Here is a 26,367-nt window from a genome sequence, read left to right as displayed (position 1 = left end):
AGGATATCGAGAGAGACATCATCAAAAATGTACTTCCAGAACGATTACATCTACTGGCTTTCCCAGATGAATGAGGTGGCCCTGTCATAGAAGGAAATCACATTCAACAAGTAGGACTTTCACCCACACAAAGCCATGCTGGCACTGACCAATGACTGTGTTCTACTCCAGATGTTTTCAAATACTTCCCTGAATAATATTTTCCATTATTTTACTGGACACTTAAGTGAGACTGACATGCCTGTGGTTTCCATGGTACTGCTCTTTGCCCTTTTAGGAAATCAGGACAATGTCTGCCAGCTTCCAGTCAGCTGGGGCCACTCCAGATTCCCAAGACCGCATGAAACTCATTGAGAGAGGCTTTGTGATGACAGCAGCTCTCTGAAGATTCTTGGATTAATCCCATCAGGACCTGTAGATTTGTAGTGATGCAGCTGGAGCAGCAGATCCTGCCCAAGTATACTCTAGTTCAAATGACTTTCAAGTATACATAACTTTAAGGAACTGGTTTATTCTTAAGTTTTTGTCTTTTTTTCTGTGGTATGCTCTTACAGTATTTTTAAAGATGTGACATTTAAAGTGAACTTTGCAGGGATGTTGATTATCAACTAAACAAGTTATAGGCCGTATTTAACCCACTTTCTTGGTCTCTTGAAGAGAATAGCAATAGTAAACTAAAACTAAAAATTAGCATGAAAATTCTCTACAAATTTGTGGGGTGGTGAGTTTTGGTAAGGCATCACATTTGTTTCAACATTCAAGAGTAGAATACTATAAAAACATTTATATGAAAATTCTTCCCTAGAACAGATATCATTGAAGGAATACAAAATTATTTACCGTAGAAGCTGCAGAAAAGACTGGAGGAAAGGGGATTCCTGTGTCTGATGGGACCTGAGGAAGCTTTCCTGGCCCTGTGTGTAGCAGATCTCTGAGGCTGGAGCCTTCAGCTTTGTTGCTAGATGTCACTGGACCCAACAAGAGGCTATTAAACAGCTTTGGGGTTAGCGGGGAAACCTTTGTACTGGAGTTGAAGGAATCTAATCCAAAGGGTGAATGGGATTCTTTATTAAGCACTGATCTCAGTGATCCTGATTCTGCAAGATAAATATAAACATTACAGGGAGGGGAGAGAAAAAAATCCCCAAGAGGCAAAGTTAAAATGATCACAAAGTTTTCTGAAATTATTTACTCTTGCATTAAATAGGATATTAACAGAATCTCGTGGTAACGGTAAATTATCACTGTAACAGTGAATGAGGCACCTCAATGAGCATCAAAGATACTTCACACAGATTTTGCCCTTCATATGCTGCTAAGGTTTTGAACAGCACAATAGATCTGATCCAAAAAGATCTGACATGTGTAAACACAATTTTTAATGGATTCAGTTAAAAAACATTTCCCTGATTTTCTGAATTAATGTTTTGATATTAAATATTTCAAATTTTAATGGTAGTCAAAATATTACCATGACTAAGACTTGCAAAACTTGCAAATGAGTCACCAGCATTTAACATCAACATGTAAAGTAGTCCCTTCTAGACATATGGAAGGAATAAATCCTGTGTTAGTCATACTACCTCTAATTTCTAGGAAGTGTATTCACTCCAGCTACTGAGTATTAAAGATGCTGTAAGCTTTCATCTAACTTTCCAATTGGACTCTAGTCTCAGTTCCTTGGAAATGCACTCTTCACATAGCACAAAAAAGAGCTGTATTTACTTCAAAAGTTATAAAGTGGCAAAGCTGCATCTGAAATTAATTACTATCATTTTACATCAGGATGTCAGCTTCTGAGAAAATAAATACACAACGCACAGAAATAAACCATGAGACAGCAATGTCTGCAGCTGTATCATCTTTCCAGCTTTGCATTTTTCTAAGCCTGTAGAAAAAAACTGGTTCTAAGACACAAAGGAAGAAAACTTACCTTTTTCTTTTCTATTTAGGGCTAGACACTCATGAAGTATAGCAATCAAATAGTATGTTATCATTTATCTTTTAAATGCAACCCCAGAGGGCATTTCTTCTGCTCACCTTTTGTTTCCTCTTTTGCTTTTTGTGTTGCTAAATCTGCAAGCCAGTGTAAAGCTGACGATGGAGCTGTTTCTGGACAAAGTGGTCTGTTAGTCTTTACTTCCCCAGTATTATTGGTTGGTAATGTCTCTGCTTTTGCAGATTCTTCTATCCTACTGTCAGTTGCTTCAGATTTTGGTACAGTGTCCATTTCTACTTGCCCCACTCCTGTTGTCCCTGCTCCAGTGGAAAAGGCATTCTCATTTCCAGAGACTGATGCACTAGTATTTACAGTTGGAAGCTAAAACAAAAATATAAAAAACCTGTAAATGTTGAATAAAGGGAAGAGTTCAACTTGGAAGACATTTTCAATATCCAGTCCATTTGGTTTTGTCTGTTGTTTTTCTTTTCCCATTTGCTATAAGCACACAGTAAAATTCATTTATGCTTAGGTAGCAGCAGAATACAAGAGCTTCTTTATCTGCGTGTATTCACCTTTGCACTGTGGTATGAATTCTTACCATGTCATCTTTTAACATAAGCCCAAACTTTTTGATTTCTTTCCTTTTCTTTCTGTTTTTTTTTATTACAGGAGAATTTTTTGTGTCGATAGTTACAGAACTGCTCTAGATTCCTTCAGGAAGCACAACAAAATAAAAACACATGTTGCAAGATACTCATACTGGTTTGTTTTAAAAAACAGCATCAATATAAATGGCTTCCTCCACAGTTTCTACATAAGAGCATTAGCCCAAATAATATCTAACTTGGTGGATAACAGATGCAGCTCATGTCCGCAAAAAGCAACCCAGAACACTTTTGCTAAACTAAAACCCTCAGAGTACATATGGAGAAAGCAAAATTCCTGTTTCACAATAGATTAGCTTAAAGGATCTAACATCTTAATAGATCTTAAAAATGTAAATGTCGAACAAGGTAATTTCAGCTTCACATTACATACCTGTGATATTCCATTAGTGACAGCTGGTCTCAACACCGATTTGTTCTGTCTGTTAATACATGGACAATTGGCTTTAATACCCCATTTGCCTCGTGCTGCATGAACCATGTCTCCAATATTGTAAAGCGCTGTAAATAAAGTTAGGTCTTTAATATCACATGCAAAGAAATCTAAAAAAAGGCCTAAACTAGATCTTGAAAGAGGTAGGGTTTTTTTAGAATTACTGCAAAGTATCTTTAAGGTCACATGCTATATAACAAGACATTGTCCCTGCAGAGTAGAGTGTGGCAAACAGTGCTAACACTGCCTTCACAATGTCACTGAGAGGTTGTCAAACCTGGCAAATCCTACAGATTGTCATCTGCTTCTACTATTCCATGTAGGGTCCAACAATACTGCAATGAGGTGATTTTGATCCACCACAAGAAGCTATATAACCCTTGAAACAATGCTGAAAGGATCTGGAGCACAGGTGTTCACCTCTATCCTCCTGGTACACAGGCAGATGTAATGAATTGACCAGGTGAATACCTGGCAGTGTGGCCAGCGCCATATTCAAAAGTTTTGCCTTCTATGACCACAAATCTACTTCCGAGAAGTCAGGTCTCTTGGGAACAGATGCGATTCACCTGCCCAAGCAGAGCAAGAAAGCCTCTGCCATCAAGTTGACCAGACTTTTATGGAGAACTTTAAAACTAGATTTAGTGGGGAAAGGAGATGCAGATTCGAGCAACAGGCAAGAGACAGGGGCTACCAACATATTAGGAAGCAACAGGGAAACACCTGTGAAATAACTCGCAGGAATTTGGGCGTGTTCTTGTCAAGAGGGGAAAGGTTGATAGTCCAGCTGGAGGGCCTCTTCATACTAATGCATGCAGCTTGGGTGATGAGCAGGAGGAGCCAGAAGTCATTGTGCAACTAGAAAGTGACCATCTTATCTTTATTGCTGAAGCACAAAACAATTAATTGTAGAACTGGTGAACTGTGGGGAGGTGCTCTCCATGTAGAAGAACATAGTGACCACACAAAACTATCCTTGAAAAACAGTGATGAGCAGATCAAGAACTCATGGGCAAAAATGAGGGATGAAGCCAACAAAGAAAACCTCACTGCTGGGGTTTACTCCAGTCCACCCAGCCAAAGGGAGCCTGTTAAAAAGTCTTCTTACTTCAACTACAGGAAGCATCATGCTCACATGATGATTAGGGAAATTCAATCACCTTGATGTCTGCTGGAAAAGCAACACAGCAAGCTGCAAGCAATCAAGGACAGTTCTGGAGTGCTTTGAGGATAACTTAATCCATGATATAGAGAGACCAACCACAAAAGAAGCGTTACTGCACCTGTCATATACCAATATGAAAGAACTAATCAGACATGTCAAGATTAGTGAGTGGCACCCTGGGCTGCAGTGATCAGGTCCTGGTGGAATTCACAGCCTTGAAGAATGTAGGCCAGATCAAGACTAGAGTCAGAACACTGAATTTTAGGAGAGCAGACTTTCATTTGTTTAAGGAATTAGTGTATGGGACGCTCTGGGAAACTGCCCTCAGGGACAAAGGAACAAAACAGAGGTTGCAGCTCTTTAAGAACATTTTTCTTGGAGTTGTGAGCGCTTTCAACTCCCTCATGTAAAAAATCAAATAAGGAAGGCAAGGGAAGAACACGGGTCAAGAAGGACCTCCTGATCAAACTAAAATCTAAGAATGAAATGTAGAGGCAGTAGAACCAGGGACACATAATCCTGGATGCTGCCTGGATGTGCAGAGATGGCATCAAGAAACCTAACACACAGACGAAAATAGATTTGACAATGGATGCAGAGAATAATACGAATTTCAACAGTTATCCTGGCCAGAAAAGAAGATTAAAGAAAATGATGTTTCCCTATTTACACACACCATCTGTGCTAAATAAGATCTCCGAGCAAGTGACAGCTGACATGGAGAAAGCTGACATACTCAACATTTTTATTTCCCATCAGTTTTCAATTGTATTCCCTCTTCTCAGCTCTCTCAAGTCCCTGAATCTCAAAGCAGAAAGTGGGGGAATAAAGTTCCTCCTCTCATTGGAAGACCATACAGAATCTCAAACAGGAATAGGACCATGAGGATCACGGAGAACAACTCCCTGCTCCTCACAGGAGCACCTAACACTAAACCATAAAACTAAGAGCATCATCCAGACACTCCTTGAACCTGACAGGCTTGGTGCACTGACCACTTCCCTGGAAAGTCTGTTCCAGTGCCCAACTACCCTCTCAGTGAAGCAGAGTCTGAACCTCCCCTGATGCAGCTTCCTTCCATTTCCATGTGTCCTACTGCTGGTCACCAGAGAGAGGAGATCAGCACCTTCACATCTGCTGACCCCTTGAGGAAGCTGTAGACTGTGACGCAGTCACCCCTCAGCCTTTTCTCCGAGCTGAATAAAACAAGTGACCTCAGCTGCTCCTCTTAAGCCCTGTCCTTGACACCTTTCCCATCTTGGTCACCCTACTCTGGACACACTCTCACAGTTTGATATCCTTCTTGTAGTGAGATGCGCAAAACGGCAGACAGTATTTGAGGTGGGGCTGCACCTGAGGAACTGGAACATATAAAAGTCCATGAAACCTGGTAAGATGCATCCCAGGGTCCTGAGGGATTGGGCTGACGTAGTTGCCAAGTCACTCCGTCACACTTGGAAAGTCCTGGCAGTCCAATGAAGTCCCTAGGGACTGGGAACAGGGAAACATCATGCCCATTTTTAAAATAGGTCAAAACGAGGACCCTGAGAATTACTGACCCAGCCTCACCACAGTACCCAGGTAAGATCATGTAGCAGATTCTCCAAGAAGACATATGGAAGTCAGAGGAGATTAGAGACAGCCAGCACAGCTTCACCAAGGGCAAATCACACTTGACTAATCTAGTGGCTTTCTTCAATGAAGCGACTGCATCATCAAACAACGAAAGACAAACAGCTGCAATCTACCTATACTTCTGCAAGGCCTTCAATATAGTACCTCACAACATTCTTGTCATTGAAGTGGAGAGATACAGTTAAATGAATGGACTATTCCGTGGGTAAGGAAGAGGCTGGATGATCACATCCAAAAGTTACTGTCAATGTCTCTATGCCCAAATGGAGAACAGTAACAGGAGGTGTCCCTCAAAGGTCCTTACTGGGACCAATACTATTTTGTGCCTTCATCAGTGACACTGACAGTGAGATTCAGCATGCCCTCAACAAACTTGTGGATGACACCAAGCTAAGGTGTGCAGCTGATTCCAGCACATCCTTGACAAGCCTAAGGAATGGGCCCACCCAAGCCTCATAAAGCGCAACAAGTCTGAGGAGTGCAAGGTCCCACACCTGGTTTGGGACAACCCACAATATCAGTACACAGAGTGGGGGAGTGAATGGATTGAGAGCAGCCCTGTAGCAAAGGACTTGGATACATGGCTAGAGGGAAAACTAGGTATGACTCTGAAAAATGCACTTGCAGCCCAGAAAGCCATCCTGCAGCCTAGGCTACATAAAAAGAAGCATGGCCAGCAGGCTGAGAGGCGATTCTTCCCCTCTACCCCAGCCCACCTGCCCACCCAGAGTTCAGCACTCCAACTCTGGGGTGCCCAGTACATGACAGACATGGACCTCTTCAAGCAGGTTCAGACGAGGCCATGCAAATTATGAGAGGACTAGAACTCCTCTCCTATGAAGAAAGGCTGAGACAGTTGATGTGGTTTGGCCTGGAGAAGAGAATGCTCTGTAGAGACCTTGTTGAGCCTTTTCAGTGCATCAGGGGGGATGATAAGCACTGAGAGAGAGTTTTTTCCAGGGTCTCTAGGGACAGGATATGGAACAACCTTTTTAAACTGAAAGAGGGTATGTTAGGAAAAAATTATTTCCTGTGAGGGTGGTGAGGCACTGGCAGAGATTGTCCAGAGAACCTGTGCTTGCCCCATCCCTTCAAGTGTTCAAGGCCAGGTTGAACGGGGTTTGCAGCAACCTGGTCTAGTGGAAGGTGGTCCCTGCCCATGGCATGGGGGTTGGACTAGTTGATCTTTAAAGGTTGCTACAAACCCAAACCATGTTATGATTCTGTGATTTTTAGGACCAGTTATGTAAATAGTCAAGTAAATATTTAGCATGGACCATTTAGTTTCCCCCCTGTCAGCAGAGAAGAAGAAAAAAACCCCAAACCATCCCCAAAAAACTCTTTCTTGCTAGTTAAACAAATTTACTTAAAATACAACTTAAAAAAGCTAAGCACGATAAGTCACAGCTAATACTAGAAGAATGCACACTTCAAATCCACAGCTTGATCTTACTTGGGTTACCTTCCCCTCAACCCTTCTGCTGTAGCAAGTGGTATTGCCCTCTAAATCCATGCTAGAAGAGGTATCAGCTACAACATCACTTATCTTCATATTTTTTCTATTTGATTGCTCAGAATTAATACAAAATTTGCTATTTTTCCTTTTGTGTTTCAAGCATTACCTGTTCCAGGGATGATCTGTGTTGGCATGAGATTCTCTGGTTCATGAGACTGACCCTTTGCACACTTCAGCCATGAGAAAACTTCTTCATCACCAATCTCCTCTGTCTCTGGAATAAAGAAAAACAATATATTTTATACTAAAACTTTACAATACAAAATATTTATGCATGAATATTGTTGATTTAGATTCTTTACAGTGCAGGAAATTAACCTGGTGATCTCAGAAATAAACTATAAATACAGACCATTAGGACTGGATATACAGCAACTTCTGCCTCTTCAGGTTATACAGCTACCACAGTAATTTCCCTTCAGTCATCTCTAGCAGCTTATTTTCAATCACATAAAATTCTGGCTTCTAACCTCAATTTTAAAAATATGATATTCTTGTTTTCATTATGCTTTTCTATGTTATCATAATGAATAGATAGCAGTATTCACACTTATTAACATCCAGTATTTTATACAGCTGCTCAATATAATAATGTAACTGTCACTAATTAATCTCACTGAGATTGCCATTTGTTTGCATCCATGCTTCCAAAGTGGTCTCAATACAGTAGAGGACATCAAAAAAACCCAGCCAGGAATCTACTTCCTCCTGCCTCTGCTTCTTAAAATTGAACTTAATGAACTTCTTCCTGAATTATAAGTCCTGGTGTGTAACAGAACAAAAAAAAAAAAAAGAAGAAAACCTTCCAATCTAAGTCCTTGTCAAAGACAGCAGTTCTCTGCAGTGTCTGGTTAATAGTTCTCCTTACAACAGTTCTGAACTGTTAAGATAGTACATAATTTTTCTTTTATACCTTCTGAGGAAAAGCACTATACAGTCAACTGTCTCAATAGTCACTCTATGCCTGTTGATGCTGTGATTTTAATCATCCCATCCTAAGCAAATAGATAAAACACAGGTACATAAGGAAATGAAGAATGGAACAGCAGCATGTAAGACAAGTTCCAAACATGCAGCCTTCCAAGCTGATACTTGGTAACTCTCCCACAAAACCTTCTGCAACTTCCCAGAAACTACTCCCTGACCATACTCAGTTCAAAGATGACAGTGGGAGAAAAATGCCAAGTACTCACCACTACGTGGACGATTCTTCCTCAGCCGGTAACAGTCCAGACAGACACCAAAACCACACTTCCGACAAACCCAATGAATATTGAAGAGTGTTGTCTCACATACATCACACATCTCCCTCACACCACGTACTGCTCGCTTCCATGCCACCTTCTCTATAGAGAGAAGGCATACTATGAATTATTGCTTTGACATTTTGCATTTCTCCCACCTAATGTGAGAATATCACAGCAACATTGATGAATTCATAGCAACATGACCTGAAAGCAGAGTATAGAAACATACACTTTTTACATTCATAACCCCATTCTCTGAGTTGCTAGTCCAGTGACATTAGTGAAAATCCCGTTTCTAAGAATCGGTAAGGTCAGGTATCAAAATGCACACTACAAGGAAATGCAGCACCTTACAGTGTTCTGTAATAACTGAATTTAATGGAGCACTAATGGAACTTACAGCAAAATCACAAATCTTCTGCTAATTTTATGAAAAACTGACATCAATATATAAAACCATAAAGAATGTGTATTTAGTTTTACTAATCAGATCTCTGTCAACTATTCAGATTCTAAACCAACATATTTGCCAAGGAAGGAGTTCTCCAAATTGCAGCCCTTGTACGTTCCAGAAACTAAAGGGAAAAAAATTAGATAGTCAGTTATCTCCATGGGATAAGCTAAACTGTCTACCTTTTTTTTCCCCCCTAAATCCTTTCCTTGAAATGGAAAGTTGGCAACTAGATGCTCAGCTATGTCCTTGCGGGTTGAATTAAGGTACTGCTCCCTCCCTAGAAAATCCTGAGCTTTTACATGAGGTCCCTGAAGCATAAAAGGATAGGAATACATCAGAAAATCTGTTCATTAAAACACAGTCAGTGTGGTAGGTGCTTGGGCTTATTTCTCTTTTCTTAGGAGCACGAGCCAGATGATTTCTGCATTAGGTTATTGAAAAAATAATTTAATGTCTGGGAAGGTTACCATTAGCTTCCTTGGTGGTAATGTTGCACTGATCCAAAAGAAAGTCTCAAGTTGTGCTCCCTCAGTTACACCCCTGACCCAAGAGGTGAATACAGCCTCTCTTTGGAAGAGCAGGACAAGCATTTCAACAACACATTTTAAGACACTTTCAATTCTATTCCACTGTATTGTACATGCATTATACAGAAAGGGTGGAAAAAAACCATGACAAAAGCCCAACTTACGATGTGGCTCCACCATCATCATTGCTTCTTTCTCTGACATAACAAGCTGGCAAAACTGGTCCCCAACATTGGCCAGGATATATTTGGAAGTTTCCAGATCGATCCCCTCTGCAGGGGAGGAAGAAGGAATCCATAGGCTCATGGCATCAGGATCACTCTGCTGTGGGTTCAAGAAACCTTCTACTCGTAGTATACCTTTCCGGGTAAATACCAGCCTGTAGGAAATAGGATGGAGTAACTGATAAACTGCTCAACCACCTTTAATTAACTTAAAATGACATCTATATCAGAACATAAACCCGGAAAGGGGGAGAAAAGAGTGCTATATTTTACAGACAGTACACTTATTATGCAAATCCCAGTAACATAGAGAATAAGGCATACAAAGCTGTAGCTATAACACCCATTAGAATGAATACCAAGGTCCTAGTAAACATTGGTGGGAAAATCCACCTAAAAGAAATTGCTACAGCTTCATAAATCCCACTTTTCTATCTCATTAATAGAAAGAGATGACAAAATTCAATTTGACCTGCTGCATGATGCTGCTTGCAAAATTCTGAATGGCTGTTATTGTCAATTTTAATTCATGAGAAAGTTTTTCCCAACTTTTGAGAAAACAGTATTTGAGTTCTGGCTAGGGCTGCCAGCACTTGGCAACTCTTCCAATAGCTCACATGACGATATATGCAAAAATCCTTGTCGCACTGGTCTCCACATAGATGAATCACTACTGTTTTACCAGTAGCTGTTGACCCTCCTAATCCTTGTGTGGTAAAAGGTGTAAAAATGTATGACAGAACCCTAAGCATCTCCTGTCAATATAGAAGGTAACTTCATTTTTAAGCAGAAACCATCTTATCTTTAACCTCAAGCTAGATTAATTTTAACAAGTTTAGGAAAAAAAGCAGCATGCTTACTGGATGGGTGACACATACTAAAAATTCAGTTCATCCTTTACATGCCAGAAAGTCAATTAACTACTTTTGGAAAAAGATGCGTAGCGCTGGCTAGAATAGGCAGTTAAGGAAGATGAAGAGAAACACAACAGATTGAAGAAGTGTAAGACACGTACATAACACAGAGGGAACACAGACATAGTGTTCTACCCCTAAAAATTAGTCCTGTACTCAACAGAATATGGTCAACCATTAGCCTCATGCTGGCAATATTTAGTTACTTGTTGAGTGGATTACAATTTTGCCTTTGTTCTGAATACTTTATGAAGGAGGGACAGTTATTGTATACAAATTGCCACCCAGAAGTAAAATTCTACCCAATAAAGCAAATTCAGTTTCCTGAGGCTGTACCCAGAGGCTCACTTAGTATCTTGAAGCTTTATCTTTGAAAAGCAGCTCTTTCTAGCCCAGTGAGGGAATTCCCCTCAGATGATGCAGGGAAATGCAAGAAACTCAAAACCTTCATTATTGTACCCAAGCATATTAAACAAGTAAAACATAATTACTTTGTGCTCGGACATGGTCCAAGCTCTGTACACAGACTACATATGAAGAAAGGAAGAATTTGAGCACCTCCGGAAATGGAAGAAGCGACATGCCACAGTTGAGTCATCCTGCTCTTGCTCCTTAAATTTCCGGTACCGCTCCAGACGGCACTCCCGACACTTGTGCAGATGTGGAGCTACATTGATGCAAGAGCCATCCTGGAGAAAAGGCTCACCTGACTGCTTCAGCTTCCTCACCTTACTCATATCTTTCAGCACAGACTGGCCAACTGGGTGAGGCAAAGTAGAAGTAAAAATCTATTAGTTAACTGCAACAGCAAAAGGATACTGGCTCCAACAATCATCTTTTCAGAGATCTGTATGTTCATACCCATGTAAAACCAGTAAGTCTGTTCAAGCCTACAGCATACCACATTTCTGTCCTGACACATGGGCTTAAACATTTATCAAGGTGAACACCAAATTCACATACAAGAAGCATTAAGCTTCAGCCTTGTAAGCATCCTGTGTGCTACCTACTGAATACGAATGAGGTCTACTACTGTGGTTAGTTTATGTAGTTCATTACACAGGAGATAGATAACCCAGTATCCCACCTCCTTGTGCTTCCAAAACATCATCTGCATTCAAGTAATCACCTTTTAAGGGAGCTGTGCGGGGCCGGCCCTTTGGGGCTTGCTTCCCCTTTCCTTTACCCAGCAGTAATTCTGCATTGCGCTCCACATTGTGGCCTAGCTTTGCCATCAAATGATCTGGGATACCCTTCATACAAGCCTTAGCCTGCAACTGGTCTTCAGAGTCACTCAGATCTGACAGATCACTATTTGTACTGGAGTCGGAGTCCTGTTTGGATGTTAAGCTCCGCTCATCTAGCGAGAACCTTTTCACAGCTTCAAAAGGGGCTTTCTTCTCCTGTGGAAACTCTGCCTGTGAAGAGAAAAGGGTAGGTGGATGTCTGCCAAACACATTAGAAAAAGTTTTCAGAAGAGGATTGTCCTGCTGCCCAGGCCCGACAGCTGGTTTTTCTTCTGTTGGACTGGAGGACAGCGTGGGCATCTCTATAGGCTGTGTCAGGTTGCTGCTCGGTGAGCTGGAACGGCCATTCCCTACAGTGGAAGGGCTTTGAACGACAGCAGCACCTGTTGAACCACAAGCACTAGAGATCATCTTTGAGGAGTCAGTTGTTATAAACAAGGTTTTCTTCTTAGCTAAAGAGTCTGTACAGGTGAGCGATTCCGGCCAGCCAGAAGTGGCCTTATGACCCACAGGTGTTGATGGAGCACAAGCCCCCATCTGAGATGAAGATGCAAAGCCACTGAAAGGACTGAGTTCTGCTTTCTCAGCAAATGCCAGGAAAGGGTTTGAGGGTTCCTCTCGTGATAGCTTTGGGGGTTGTAAAAATAGGTTTTCATGGCTATCAGGGGGACGAGTATTCAACACACTTCGTGAAAAGGCTGGAGTAAGGGTAGGCATGGATTCCACAGGCAGCTTCCGCTCTACAGAACTACTAGACTGGGTTCCTGGCTTACTGTCCACTGAAAGAATTTTACCTTTACAAGTCCCAGCACCCACACTCTCTGTACACTGCTTGAATGATTCTCGACTAGAGACATCTTCAGTCAAGCTCTCTGAAATGACTGTGAAATAGCTACTGGAAGGAAGATTCTGGGACATGCACTGAAAAAACAAGTTCTTGGACGAATCAGAATCTTTCTGAGCCTCTTGTCCAGTACCACAGCCAAAAGGAAATCCAGAAGGTTTGCTTTCTGAAGCCATCAATCCATTTGATTGGCTCCTTCCAGCTCCAAATACCAAGGACTGGGAAGCACCTGGGAGAGAGACTCCAAATCCAGGAGAAGCCAAAAGTGAATTTCGGGAATTCTGAAACAAAATTAGTAAGCATTAGGCTATTATAAGATTGTTATTTGAATCAAGACTACTTTAGTTCATCACGTTGTACCATTAGCATTCTCCTTACCTATCAGGAATAAAAATTTCCAGCAGACTTAAAATGAAGAAACTTTAAATATTCCTACCCACAAGCTATTGAAATTGAAGACACACAGAGAAAACTTATACTTACTGTCTTATCACACTTCAGAACAAAAGTGAGGCACCAGACATAAACTAATTCATAGGAAAGCAAGTTAGTAGAACTACTGATCATTTGAATTCAAATCAATAAAAAGGGTACCTTAACTGAAACTGCTTTTGAATACCCTCCAATTTTTCACCCTCCCCCAAGAGCATTCTGATAAGCCTCACCTACTTAAGTAGCACCTCTGATATAAGTATCTTAGTTTGCAAGTTAATGAAACAAAGTAAGCCCCTAGCAGTTAGCAGACAAACTATTCCTGGTCCCCACAACCCACATCTGCTGACAGGTAGATAGATGCCTAGGATGTGGAGCCTTCCAGGGAACAACTCAGTAGAGGTTAAGCACAAAAGGCTCAATTTTTATAACCATTAAATACAATAAAGTTTTGTGAATGGCAGATTTCTACTAGAACCACAACTGTGATATGGAACATTCACTTGCTCTCCTCTCAATTGGTACTTGTTAGATTTTCCACTTCTGACAGTCTTACTGTAACTGATTATATACTGTGACTAATTCCTCATAGAATCATTTTAATCAGCTCTACTCCTTTTGAGTTTCCACTTAAAAATCTGCTCATCATTAACACAATTTTATTTCAAGGTCATGTTAAATACAACCACAGACTCTGTGCAACACATCCTACTGGTCACTAGCGTCCCTGTACACCTACTTTACTGCATACTAATGGTTAGCTCATTACCAATCTACAGCTGTAATAACTTTAAAAACCTATTAACAGTTCTTCCAGATATTAGAATTTCAGATATTTCTTTTAAGAGATAAAAATAATTTTAGAAAACTGTGTTCTAGTAGTTTTTAAAAGAACATGAATTTGAATGGAAACCAAGGTTGTGAAGTCATCTCAAGGATCAAGTCACACCATGATACAGTAGACAGTCTGAAACAGTAACAAATGTGAACTATCTACAGCACTCTTACTGCTTTATGTCAGGTTCCCTCCCTCAAAACAAAAATAGTTTAAAATAGACTTCTGGTCTGCCTGCCAACTCTGAAGGTGAATTATTAATGTTTTAAAAAAGTGATGTGGGGTTGGAGAGAGAGAAAGAAGGAGAGGTGGTGATGGGGGGTGGGAGATGGAAGGGTTCGTATTACATTATATTATGCTCATTATGCAACACTTCTGTTTTCCACAATTTTATTTCTCCCTTGCACCTTACCATCCAGGAATCTTTATCCCAAGGTAAATACCAAACCTTTCCACCCATTCCATTATCTAATACAAAAGACAGGGATGATAACAATGCCTTCAACTTCCTGGCAATCACACTGGATTCTCTTATGTATCTCCCATTTTCTTCACTTTCTTTATAAAGTAGATGGTGAGATTCTTTATTTTTGTTGTACTTACTGAGGTGCGTTTCATTCTTGTTTTTTTACAAACCTTCATTTGATTTATTTTTGAAGTCTTCTGTTTTGCTTTTAACAGGGTTTCCCTCCTATTTTTCCACTCTTTTCCTTGTAAACAAAGGCATAACTAAAAGGCCTTCAAGCTGCTTGCAGACTGACCTCTCATCTCAAATATTTTAATTATTTTTTTGGTTTTAGGCCTAGATACTATACAGTGCAACTGTCTCCTTTTTCTACAATACAGGTAACACAGCTCTAACACATAAGACAAGCATCTTTTAAAGATGCTTACAGGTTCTCTAAATGTAGGCTCATTGTTTTTCTGGTTTTGAGGCTCTTTTTCTTTAAGTAACTTGAATGTTCAACTCAGTGCACATCTGCATGCAGATTTGTTTATATAAAGGCAAAAGATTTTCAGAAGGTTATCTTCTGTATGACAACAAAATGAATTAAGTGCAGTGCTTAGTGTTATTTTAAAACTCCATTTCTCAGATTAAGGCTGAATAAGCACAAGAGTGCTGCAGCTATCTCTTACTACTCCTTCACCAATTGTCTCAATTTTCTTTTGAGTAATTTCTTAGGTCAGATAACAGGTTTTCTTTGGGAGGGGATGGACTCATGAGAGAAAAAGTATATTTTTCAATTCCATGGACACATATTTTAACAGGAGTATATTGCAGAACATCTGTTGCAAACATGTAAATCTTTACATGAACATGTGGGATCATGAGCTACTCACCTCTCCCTGGGCTTGTGATCGGCCTGTTTTTGGTTTCTCCTGTCCAGTAACAGCTGGCAAACTGGTGTCAGAGATTCTCACAGTTGTCGGCGTCAAAGCAGTTGTAGTAACTGCAGCTGCAGAAGTCACTGTGCCTTGGCCGACCTGTTCCAGTGATTTTCCTGCCTCTTTACACCCAGATCCAACTAGTAACGGCTGTCCAGCCACAGAAGAAAATGGAGTGAAGGGCAATGGTGCATCACCACCAACTGGCTCGTCTTGGACTACTAGTGTTCGGCCATTCTCTTTGGTGTAAGTTGCAAAACGAATATTGCGATTAATCTGAGGAATAAATGAAGGCAATTGCTTGGCCCTTGGATCCAGTCCTGTTTCACTACTGGAGACTCCTTTCCAGGGACCTCTGCTTGCCTCACCTCCATCACTACCATTGCTATCTGCCTCACCCCTCTCCTTTAGCTTCTTTGTTGCAGGATCACAACCAGGATCGGATACATTTTTCCTCCTCCTTCCATCCTTTCCCTCCAGGTTTTCCTTCTTCTTTTTCCCTTTAGATGATGATTTAGCTGCTTTTAGGCCCCCTCCCTATAACAGACAAAGCCATGCATTCACTAAACAGAACAGTCCAGATAGCCATTCAAAGAACTTTTTTTCTGTTATAACAGAATATATTACACTGCTCTGAAGTTTAGGAACACTTTATCATAAATTGAGACATCTAAAGAGAGATGATATGTGAGAACAGAACACAAGCATTAAGCACAGTCTTGTCTGTTTTGTACTGGAGTAAGATCTGCACAAGTAATTTTTTAGCTGAGCTACCTTGCTGTATCATGAACCACATCCTGGCAAATTTTGAGGAATACACAATACTCCAACAAAGCTCTTCGTAATGTATGAATACCACCTGCACGCTAATTTTTGCTCCAAGTATAAACCCCATGATTCTTTTGAAGGGCACGCTTTCTGTCCACTACACTAAGCCTAAAATATTTAATTATAGGAGACAGCTTGCCCTTTAGCCTAGGGTAAAAACTCAGGTTCAAACATTCTCACGGAACATCTCAACCAAGGCAGTGAAATGCCACAAACATATAAGCCTGCTTACAAGGCACAGCAGCCAGATGGCAGTTTTTAGAAATGCCTTAAAAGGTCTGTAAAGCAGCAGAGTGATCCTATTAGAAAAAGGCAGCAACACCACACCTTAAAATGGAGTACAACCACCATCATGGTTACATCGCTACTGATCACCCCTCCAAGATCCATGCTAAATTTAGTAAACAGGCCTGAACAAAAAGAGACAATTGCTTAAAGAAAGCTATGACCGTCAAAATGGTAAACAAAATTTTCCAGTTCAAAATTTAAGAGAAAAATTACTAAAATTATCCAAAGTCCACAGTCAACACTGCATCATTTTTTAGTCCTTTCCAGATTTTTACTTATTTCACATTAAAAATTTTATGAAGTTGCACACTGTATATACAAGACCTGAATGAACTGCTGTACTACCTCACTTGGAGAAGTGTTATCCATCACCACGTGAATCAGTCGAGGATCCACCGACTTTATCTCACCACTCTAATTTTTATACACATCGATAATGAGGAAGTAGGAGAAAGAAAAGCAGAGGTTAATTTTTAATTCAAAGTATATAGTATCAACATAAGACATCATCATAAGACATCTAAACACACTGTTACTGTGCAGGCCCTCTCCCATTTACCTTTTCTTACTATCTTATTTCCTTAGTAATACTACAGCCTTCCAGTTTACCTTCTATCCTTTTGCTCCTTCGCTATTTCAAAAACTTTCAGATTTGATTCCTACCACTATTCCCTTGTATATTTGTTCTATTGAGCATTTCTAAAGGTACGCACTGCATTAAATGTAGCTCTTGAATTTGATTTAACATTGTTATATGCATGTTCACTCTGCTAGGTGTAGAAAGAACTACTGGAAGAAGCACATCAGTTTAGCCTAAGTATCCTCATCAGCGTCTCCCCAAAATAAGCAACGAATATCCAATCTCTGTAACTTCTTGGAGGTTACTTTGTATTTCACAGTAAGTACACGGGAAACTCTGTGCTTCCTAACATGTATCTGCTGAACAAACGTAACTCCACAATTTCTATGCCTCTCCAAAGTACTATGCTGATTTATCATACAAAGTATACTTTTTCCCTGTGTGCCAGTAATAGCAGTAGTCAGACTGCAGGATTACTGCTCATTCAGTGCATTCCATCTACACATGGAAGAGACTACAGGGGCAGTGGGCACAGGATGGGACCAGAAAACCAAGATGCATGCTGCTGCTACACAGCACCATAGACCCGCTCCCAGTTGTTCTGGAAAAATGAAGCTATCAGGAGCAGGCCACTGGCAAGACAGAGCTACCTGTCAGACTGCACAGAAGCACATAATAAAAACCAGTAGCTAGCAGTGCAGATTCTCTGTGCTGTACACAGGTTTACTGATAGGAACAGGGCAAAAGTAAATAGTCTGAGTTAAAATACATAAATTAAATTTATTTATACTAAGACTTCATCTGCTTTGCTACAATTGTTTCAAACCACTTATACAGTCTGTCAGATGGAAACCAAGAAAAGGCATAGGAAAACCACAATGTAAGGGACCCAGAAGGTAGTTTTCTATGCACAAGCACGCTTTCCCTTCTGGAGAGTAATTTCCAATACTTTTTCTTACAGCACTCATTTCCAATGCAACTCTTATAGGGAAAGAAAAAAAAAAGCAAAAAAAAAAGCTGTAAGTGGCCTGTGTCACATCATTTATTCTAGAAAGTCATCGTAACAGGAAAAAACCCCTGTGAATCGCAACACAAATAATTACTCATCTTTTAAAGCAAAAAACAACCCAAAATAACAAGTTTTGGTGAAGCTGTCATTCTCCACATATAGATATTGAGGAATGGTATTTTAGGAACACCAAAGCAGCTCTTCATATTTTTACCTCAGTCACAGACACCTCCATAAGACGAGTTATTGGGTCTTGGCGGCTCACAACACCACAGAGCCAGCTATTTTCATCCTCTGGTTGATAAACTTTAACTCGCTGGCCTTGGACACTGTAAGGACCTGGAAAAGAAGGACTTTGAGTACATTTTGCAAACAAGCTTTGTGTCATACTAGTTAAGAGTCATACAGTAAAATGGTTCTGCACACTTAATTAGGGCTTGAAGTGTCATCTTCCAGGTGGAAAGAAATTAAAACACCAGGGCTCCTGCTGCAAGTCCTGTGTAACCAGGCATTTTATCCTAAAAAGTCAATAGGTCCTCATTGCTGTAACTCATGAATACAGTTCATACATAAAAAAAACAAAATGTGAAAGACCAAAATTAAGTCACTCCTTGGACAAAATCAAGCTACGTGGGGCTCCTTGCTAAGTAAATTCTTTTGCTTTCTAACCTACAGGTTAGTAATTATGCACCATCAATCCAGTGAACAGTCCCAGTATTCTTAGTCCAGATGTGTCAAATCCCAGAAGAAAAGCTATGTGTTTCAGATTAAAAACGTGCATTTGGATGTCCAACATCTCTAAACCAACCAGTCTTAGTTCTTTCACACAGATAACAGATCATCTACAGAAAGGTTTCTTCTCACCCTGCCCTTGCTCTCCAGATCAGCCTGCTGAGCTTTCCTCCCACCCTAAGTCTAGACAAAATAAAACCCGTGCTTATCTTGGATCGTCAAAATCTACATGATCCAACAACCTGTATGTGACACAGCCAGAATCAGGCACTTTAGAAGAAGGCTTCAAATTGGACAATTCTTAAGCTACTTGCTCATCAAAGAAGTACTGTCCTCAGAATTTCTATGAATACACATTTAATTTGACCAAAAGGCACCAAATTCCCATGAAGAATTACATCCTCCTTCAAATGTAAGACAGTGGTCTGTCTGGAGGGTAGCTCCCTGGCACATGAACTCTGGATAGAAATTATTTTAGTACTTGACCAAGATGACCCAAATCTGACAACCAAAGTCACAATCAGGCTTAACCCTAATACACAATCCAGACAACAGATATTAACTCTATGCTGTCCAGCCTCATCCACACATGTATTCAACTTAAATAATTCATGCATTAATTATCAAAATGTCAAAGTTTGAATTGCCGTTACAAGGAAAGTTTCTGAGGATCAGCAGCTACAAAGGAACTTCACTTTTAAGTTTCCACAGTTACAGAACAGAACCATAGAAAAGGACCAACACTTTAAAAATTCAAAACTAAAACTGAAATAGGGATGTTGTAAATACACGGACATTGTCCTACTTCAACTACACCTTACGTGGCCATTCCCAGTAGGTATTTCTGGTTGTATCTAAGCAACTGCTTACCTGTATCTGTGATGAAATAATGTTACTTTGTAAAGAACTTGCAAAATACAGAAATCAACCTCCAAATGAAACAGTATCAGATACTATTACAATCCCCCTTCACAAATTCCAGCGTAGCACAACAAAGTAGCTCTGAGAAAGAAAACACACCTCACCTCTACTAAATATCTCCTGAAGCTTCTGGTCGCTGATCAGCGCATTGACAGATTCTCTTAGTGAAGGCTGCTCCTGCAGAATCTGATTTTGACTCTCTGTTCCCATCTGCCAAAAACAAACAGTTTTAACAAAGTAGAGTCTTCTAGGATAATAGGAACATTAGTTTTAACAATACAGCTCTTCTTGGACTGCAGTCAGATTGACAAAAAAGAAAAAAAAACTGTAAAATTAAGAAAAATATTACTGAACAAGGCAGGAGGAATAAATGAATTAACTATGCAAAAGCTGTATATATAAAATGTGTATTCATAGAAATTCTGAGGACAAAACTTCCACTGTAATTAACAGCTACACAATGACAGCTAGCTCTCCAATTGAACAATGTAGAGCGTGTCAATACTTTTCGCATGCAAATGGAGGTCAGTGTAAGGACCTGGAAAGAAGGGGAACAAACACAAATATGTAACAGGGCAGTGAAAGGAGAAAGATGGGTATGTTGCTGAAACGGTAAAAAAAAACCCAAAACTAATCTGACAAGCACAGCACAAGGCTAAATTTACATTTCAACTGAAAACAGTTCAAATACCTGAAATAAACGTAATCCACTGGCATCAGACAGGAAACGTAAATGTCTGTCCAGAAGAAACTCCACTGGGACCACAGAGCCCAACCCCAGCTTATCTACTAGAGGAGTAAAGGTCTGTGATGAACAACAAAAAAAAGAAGTTACCAAAATGACTGAGCACACGTACAGGCCAACAACAGTCAATTTCATGCTACTCAGATTTTAAAGAATTAAAAATTTTTATTTCTCAACTTGTACTGCCCAGTGCTTGAGTTTTAATGTAAAATATTAGTCATTATGTCTAAGCCAATAATTCTTGCATTACAAGCAGAATTACAGACAACTGGATCCACTTTTTCATTAGATCTTAAAGAAGAAATTAAAACACCTGTGGTGATATTTGGTTTTTCATAGGTGAGCACCTTCTGATGCTCAGGTTTAAAAAAAAAAGCTTTGGTTAGGTTAAAAAAAAAAAAAAAGCTTTGGTTAATAGTTCAAACTGTCTAACATATTTCAGATATAGCCTCATGAAAGGAGTGGTTTTCTTCTACAGAAGTTAGCTGTAAGGAATTTATACACTTATTATTAAATGAGAGCATTTTTGGCTAGTGTTTTGTGAAAACCTAAAGTTCATAGCAAGTGTATTATTGATGTTCAAGATACAGAGCAAATCACTAAAATACCTAGTGAATTCAGAAACCTTGTAATAGTAGAATCAGACAACCTTATAACATAACTTGCTGATGGAAGAGGAAGTTGCCAGCCAGAGTCTTTGTAATGTGTTATCTGTCTCATGCTCACACTTACATGATTTTAACACAAGTATTCATGACATTTTTCCCTTAACAGCTCTCATCAAATTTGTCTACACTCCATTCTCCCGTACATAACAGAATACATATAAAAATTTACTTAGTTTATGCAAAACTATCTCCTGAAAGCAAACAGGACTACAAAAAAGAGACAATGAAGAATGAAAACACATTCTTAAGTGATATATCTTAAACAAACAAACAAACAAAAAAAAAAAAGAAACAAAGCCCACCATCCCCCACACTCCTGAAACATACCATTCCCTTTGTCCCTTTGTAATGCTAATCTGCATTCCCATGCAGCTGAGTAGGCCTGTAGTACCTAGAGAAAGCTTCAATGCTCAGGTGGCTGTCCAGAGTACAGAGGATTGAAACATTTTTTCAGCAAGCCTACAGATAAAGCTGGAGTTGTAGTGGAAATAGTCTGGGATTATTACACAGTCAGCATGCAGACTACGCTAACACCCCCAAATCACTCAGATTTTGACCAATTTGCAAATCAACTGAAAGACGCTGATCCTGTGTAAAAACAGTTTCCACTGGAAGGAAAACTTCATCTATGGAAAAAACACTCTCTACAGAGTCTCTGCTGTAAAGGCCTGGTTTTCTTCTGCCCTAAGCCAAGTGCAATAAAGAAATCCTCAGAGAAAGATGCAGTGATGAACTTACTGCTTTGAGCCTAAATGCCCATTTAAAACACTAAATTCAAATTCTACCAAGGCACATGATCCTTGACAGGAAAAAGTGTCTCAATGTATCCATGTATAAAATGTATTAAAAAGCAGAGAGTAGGATCCCAAGCAGTCCAAGGCCTGTGGGAGGACAAAAGAAACAAAAGAAGGGGCAAATAATAAAAATTAAACAGCATAAAAATGAGGGAAGGATTCCCACATATAATGATCTTTCCTCTTCAGAAGTCACTAAGAGAAGAAATATATAAGGAATGCTCTTCACTATATATACCACTCATCAAGATATTTGTAGAACGGGTATATTCAGATATGCTAGCTAAAATAAACTGGCTTTGTTTTTAAGTGTCATGACATGTAACTGCCATGTAAATAGCAATATGGCTAACCACATCAGAAACATGAGAAAATTTTGCATGTCGTGGTGGTTAGTGCTGACAACAACACTGAAATAATTTTTTTAGATTAGGAGTGGCCAATTTATAGTTTATATATCAGGCACAGCATGCAGTCTATTCTCTTCCTGAAGATACCTTCTGGTATACCTATTTAATTGATGCAACAGCCTTTACCACACAGAGCTCTAGAGAGTCCTTTTTAAGACCAGAAGGCTTATTCTCACAATTCAGAAAAGCCTGAAATACACAAGGTTTTAAAATTGGGAAAAATAATCTTTTCAGCCATATAACACATTTCTTCAGAGACTAACTTGTAAATATCACTTTTCTGTACAATATGTCATAGCAGTTTCTGGGGCAGGAACTGGAAGCATACTGCCTCTCCAATGCCTTCCCAAAGGCACTATTAAGTGCCAGTTAAGGAACTCCTATTAGTAAAAGTCCATGCCCCAAGCAATTTTTGAACCTGCAAAATGGTGCCCTGTAAAATATCCAAGCCTTGAGTTTCACAGTGGAGCTGATGAAAACCTTTGAGGATCTAAGGGCTTCTGGTCAAATACTCACCAGTGCAGGCCACTGTGCCTGCGAGATTCTAGTCCCCTGAAGCATAACTGGATCATTTCGAGGTGCCCAAACCAATGAGCCTTCCAGCAGCAACACTATAACTTCTTCAGCATGGACTTTCACCCATGCATGTTGTTTCCAGTTACAGCCATCGAATTCCACAAAGATCTGATTAAAAAAAAAAAAAAATTCATCTCTTTTCAGACACTTAATAGAAAATAAGATTCTTACAATCCTTACGGAAAACAAGACTGCAGTTTTAGTAAGAAAAATCAGGGTAAGTATTGCAATGTTAATACTGAGAATACATTTACATAGCTATGGGAATCATATCAACAGTTACTAACCTATGAAAAATTATTTATCCCCAAACATACATCACTGGTTCCAAATGCTGTATTTTCCTATACAAAATTAAAGACATGAAAATTGTTCATCCCAAAATACAGATGATGACCCAATGCAAGCCTCTTTCACAGTAGGATTTTTTAGAGAATCTCAATACTCTTTCTTACTTGGCACTTCAACAGACCGCCTATATCAGTATGGTTAACTGACACTCACAGAACTAAATGCTTCAGCCTGCAAGGTTTGCATTTGCAAAACCCACTCTAAATCAGAAGCTTTGTCTTGTCTTATACATCATTAAACTCCCTGAACAAATGCAAATATTTTGGATGGCATGAGATTACCCAGAATTACCTACTTGCTAGATTTTTAATAACTGTATTTACAAGTGAAACAATATAAACCACACAACACACACTACAAATCTAAATCACTATTCTGAGATATCATCCTCTTTTTTTTTTTTCCTATCACAAGGGACAACTGTTAAAATAATTTGAAATTACATGGCAAGAATGCTAAGGTTACAAATCTCATTCCATGCCCTAACAACTGGAGCTATTACATGTTACAAAAGTCACATTCCAATCTCTCATCTACAGAACTTACACACTTGCCAAATATAATCAAATATGTCAGATGAACAGCAAAAAATTATTTATCGGTTAAGGAACACCTTAAGCTGGATATCAAAACAGGGGTTTGTAAGCATTACAAGATCACTGGGAAGCGACAAGGCACTAACCAGAGACAAACAACTCTCTGCTTTACCAATACACTGTATTAAAAGAAGTATTAGAGGCTACTTACTCCACTACCCCACTTCCCCCCTCCCCCAGACTCAAAAGCTCAAAACCCAAAACCCAAGGGAAGAATATTAAGTAATTCTCTTGATGAATTCTTGAACTCCATTACTGCTAAGCTGCCCTGCTGAGAAACAGTGTCAGACCTTCCAAGATATCCTTCCACCAATTCAACAATTTTCAGCAATATAGTGGAACCTAGACTGAACATCTTTCTGTTTTCACTGGGCCTATAGCTTTCTTAATATTATATTTGTGCTACTTTGCCAGTAGTCCCTACTCAAAACACTTTGTGTCCCAGGCCTCCTAACTTTCACGGTACTGTAGAGCTTGCCTATCCATTAAAACAATCATGTCTCATACTTCCATTTCACATAAGAAAAGCAGCACTGTCCTTCACATGACACATTGAGTTATTTTGCCATTAGCATGTACCATGTACTTCTACAGTATTAGGATCAGATTGAGATAAAGCTCAACAGGTCTTTAGTGATCCTGTTCGAGTAAACATTTTGAGAAAGAGGATAATACCTGTTTCCATTCAGAAGAGGCAAAGCTGTTTGCTAAGAGAAGCATAATTTTTCCTCAGGATTTCTTCTAGATGCTCTGAAGATGGGACAACAACTATGACTGACCTTTATATATATATTTTTTTTTTGTGGACTAACCACAATTAGGTTACTCCACATTATATCAAAGTAAGATTGTCTAAGACCTACTCTCTGTAACCAAAATTTTACAGGGAAAAAAACCCAAAAATCTTTCAGAGGCTTTACTCTACCAGAAAACAAAACAAAACAAAACCCAACAATGAAATCCATGCTTTTAAATTTTATACTTCTTGGTGATTCCCAAGATTCCTGCCCTAGAAAGGTGCAAATATTCAACTGCACTTTGTACTTCTATATGCCCAACATGAGACTACAGGCTAGCAACTGATACCATCCTTACAGGATACTATGAGAAAAGACAAACTTACACAGACCAAAGAGTAGAAAATAAATTTTTTCTAGCCTTTATCACACCTAGTCCACATTATTACCTTAGAAGAGTATTTCCTAAACAGTGGTTGACTGCTTGGTGCCTGCCAACTCATCACTTCTGACAGAATTAATTTAAAGAGAACTCTTTTCCAATAGTATATCATTGCCATTGTCACAGCAGCATTCATTATGCACGGAAGAGTCCATGAAAACACTGAATGTCCCACATTACTCTAAATTCTGCCTCAACTATTTTACACAGTTCACATTTCCAGTTCTTGCATAGATTTTTGAGAATACACTGTTTAGAGACAGCTACACCCCTGAAAGAGCATTAAGTGGAAGGGTACTGATGAAAGGAGCTAGGGAGAGAACTGCAGTGCTGAATGAAGGAAATGAATTCACACACCAATGAAAATGCAAGACTACTGATGGCACACGTGTCCAATGCAGTCTGCTACAAGAGTGGCTCTTCAGCTGAATCTTAGCCCTGACACACTTTCACAATTCAGATAGTCTCAAACACTTGACACATTTCCCTTTTGAAGAAACCCTTTCTGCATGGGTTTTTCTTTCCTCCTCCTCGAACAAGTTAGGCAGCAGCTAGAGTACACAACCACAGCTCTCAACTGCAGACACAGGGTGCCAGGCCCACCAAGGTTTGCAGAGCCAAACCTAGCGCACTGCTTTCTGCTGACAGCCATAGGTGTAGTTCTAGAACAAGGACAAGAAAGCAGTATCACTAGAGGATGGACATCAAGGAAACAGCTCAAATTTGGAACTCTGCAAACAAGCCCAAAGGACTTATAGTAACTAATAATTTTTAAAAGACTGATCATAAAGAGAACTAAAACTCTTCACACAGAACCTCATTCCTACTACCATGGGACACTAAATCAGACACAGCCCTCCAAAGCAAGCCAGCACTTAAAGCAAGTGCCTGCAGAACTGACACATGCAAAGAGACACTCCACCAATACAATTTAAGAGCTCTTTTTAGGATCTCCACCCAAGCGTTTCACTGAGCTATACTAGAAATAAACCAGACAAATGCTAAAGAGTGCTTAAATACATTACAAGAAGCCCAAATTCCTACAACTAGAAACAAAAATTGAGACAAAATCAAATGAATGAGCCTCACTCAAAAGTCAGCCCTCAATATATATTTTCATATGTAATTCACGCTGATCGAGTATATTTAACATCTTCCCGGCGGAAAAACAAAACAACCCAAAAAACCACAAAACAACTCTTCGACGTTATATACATACATATC

At 39.6% G+C, this 26,367-nt stretch overlaps 1 protein-coding gene across 3 annotated transcripts in view; it reads right to left on the bottom strand.

Moving 5' to 3' along the window:
• KDM3B (lysine demethylase 3B) overlaps positions 1-26,367 on the bottom strand; it is a 54,694-nt gene that overhangs the window by 21,047 nt on the left and 7,280 nt on the right. For 2 of the 3 annotated variants that reach the window (XM_068206290.1, XM_068206288.1), the window contains exons 2-15: positions 22,958-23,125; positions 20,516-20,629; positions 19,929-20,034; positions 18,386-18,510; positions 16,907-16,996; positions 15,422-16,003; positions 11,852-13,094; positions 11,281-11,482; positions 9,749-9,963; positions 8,550-8,702; positions 7,463-7,570; positions 2,981-3,108; positions 2,041-2,320; positions 841-1,097 (exon numbers count right to left, since the gene is read on the bottom strand). In XM_068206290.1, the coding sequence (XP_068062391.1) occupies positions 841-1,097; positions 2,041-2,320; positions 2,981-3,108; positions 7,463-7,570; positions 8,550-8,702; positions 9,749-9,963; positions 11,281-11,482; positions 11,852-13,094; positions 15,422-16,003; positions 16,907-16,996; positions 18,386-18,510; positions 19,929-20,034; positions 20,516-20,629; positions 22,958-23,002 (3,648 nt within the window). In that variant the 5' untranslated portion in view covers positions 23,003-23,125. The remainder of the gene's footprint in view (positions 1-840; positions 1,098-2,040; positions 2,321-2,980; positions 3,109-7,462; positions 7,571-8,549; positions 8,703-9,748; positions 9,964-11,280; positions 11,483-11,851; positions 13,095-15,421; positions 16,004-16,906; positions 16,997-18,385; positions 18,511-19,928; positions 20,035-20,515; positions 20,630-22,957; positions 23,126-26,367) is intronic. The other variant, XM_068206289.1, reaches the window with a different exon arrangement.

Source organism: Anomalospiza imberbis, chromosome 15 (assembly GCF_031753505.1).
Source record: "Anomalospiza imberbis isolate Cuckoo-Finch-1a 21T00152 chromosome 15, ASM3175350v1, whole genome shotgun sequence".
Taxonomy (NCBI): Eukaryota; Metazoa; Chordata; class Aves; order Passeriformes; family Viduidae; genus Anomalospiza; species Anomalospiza imberbis.
Note: the sequence above shows the minus strand (reverse complement) of the source record. Positions and strands in the feature narration are given on the sequence as shown.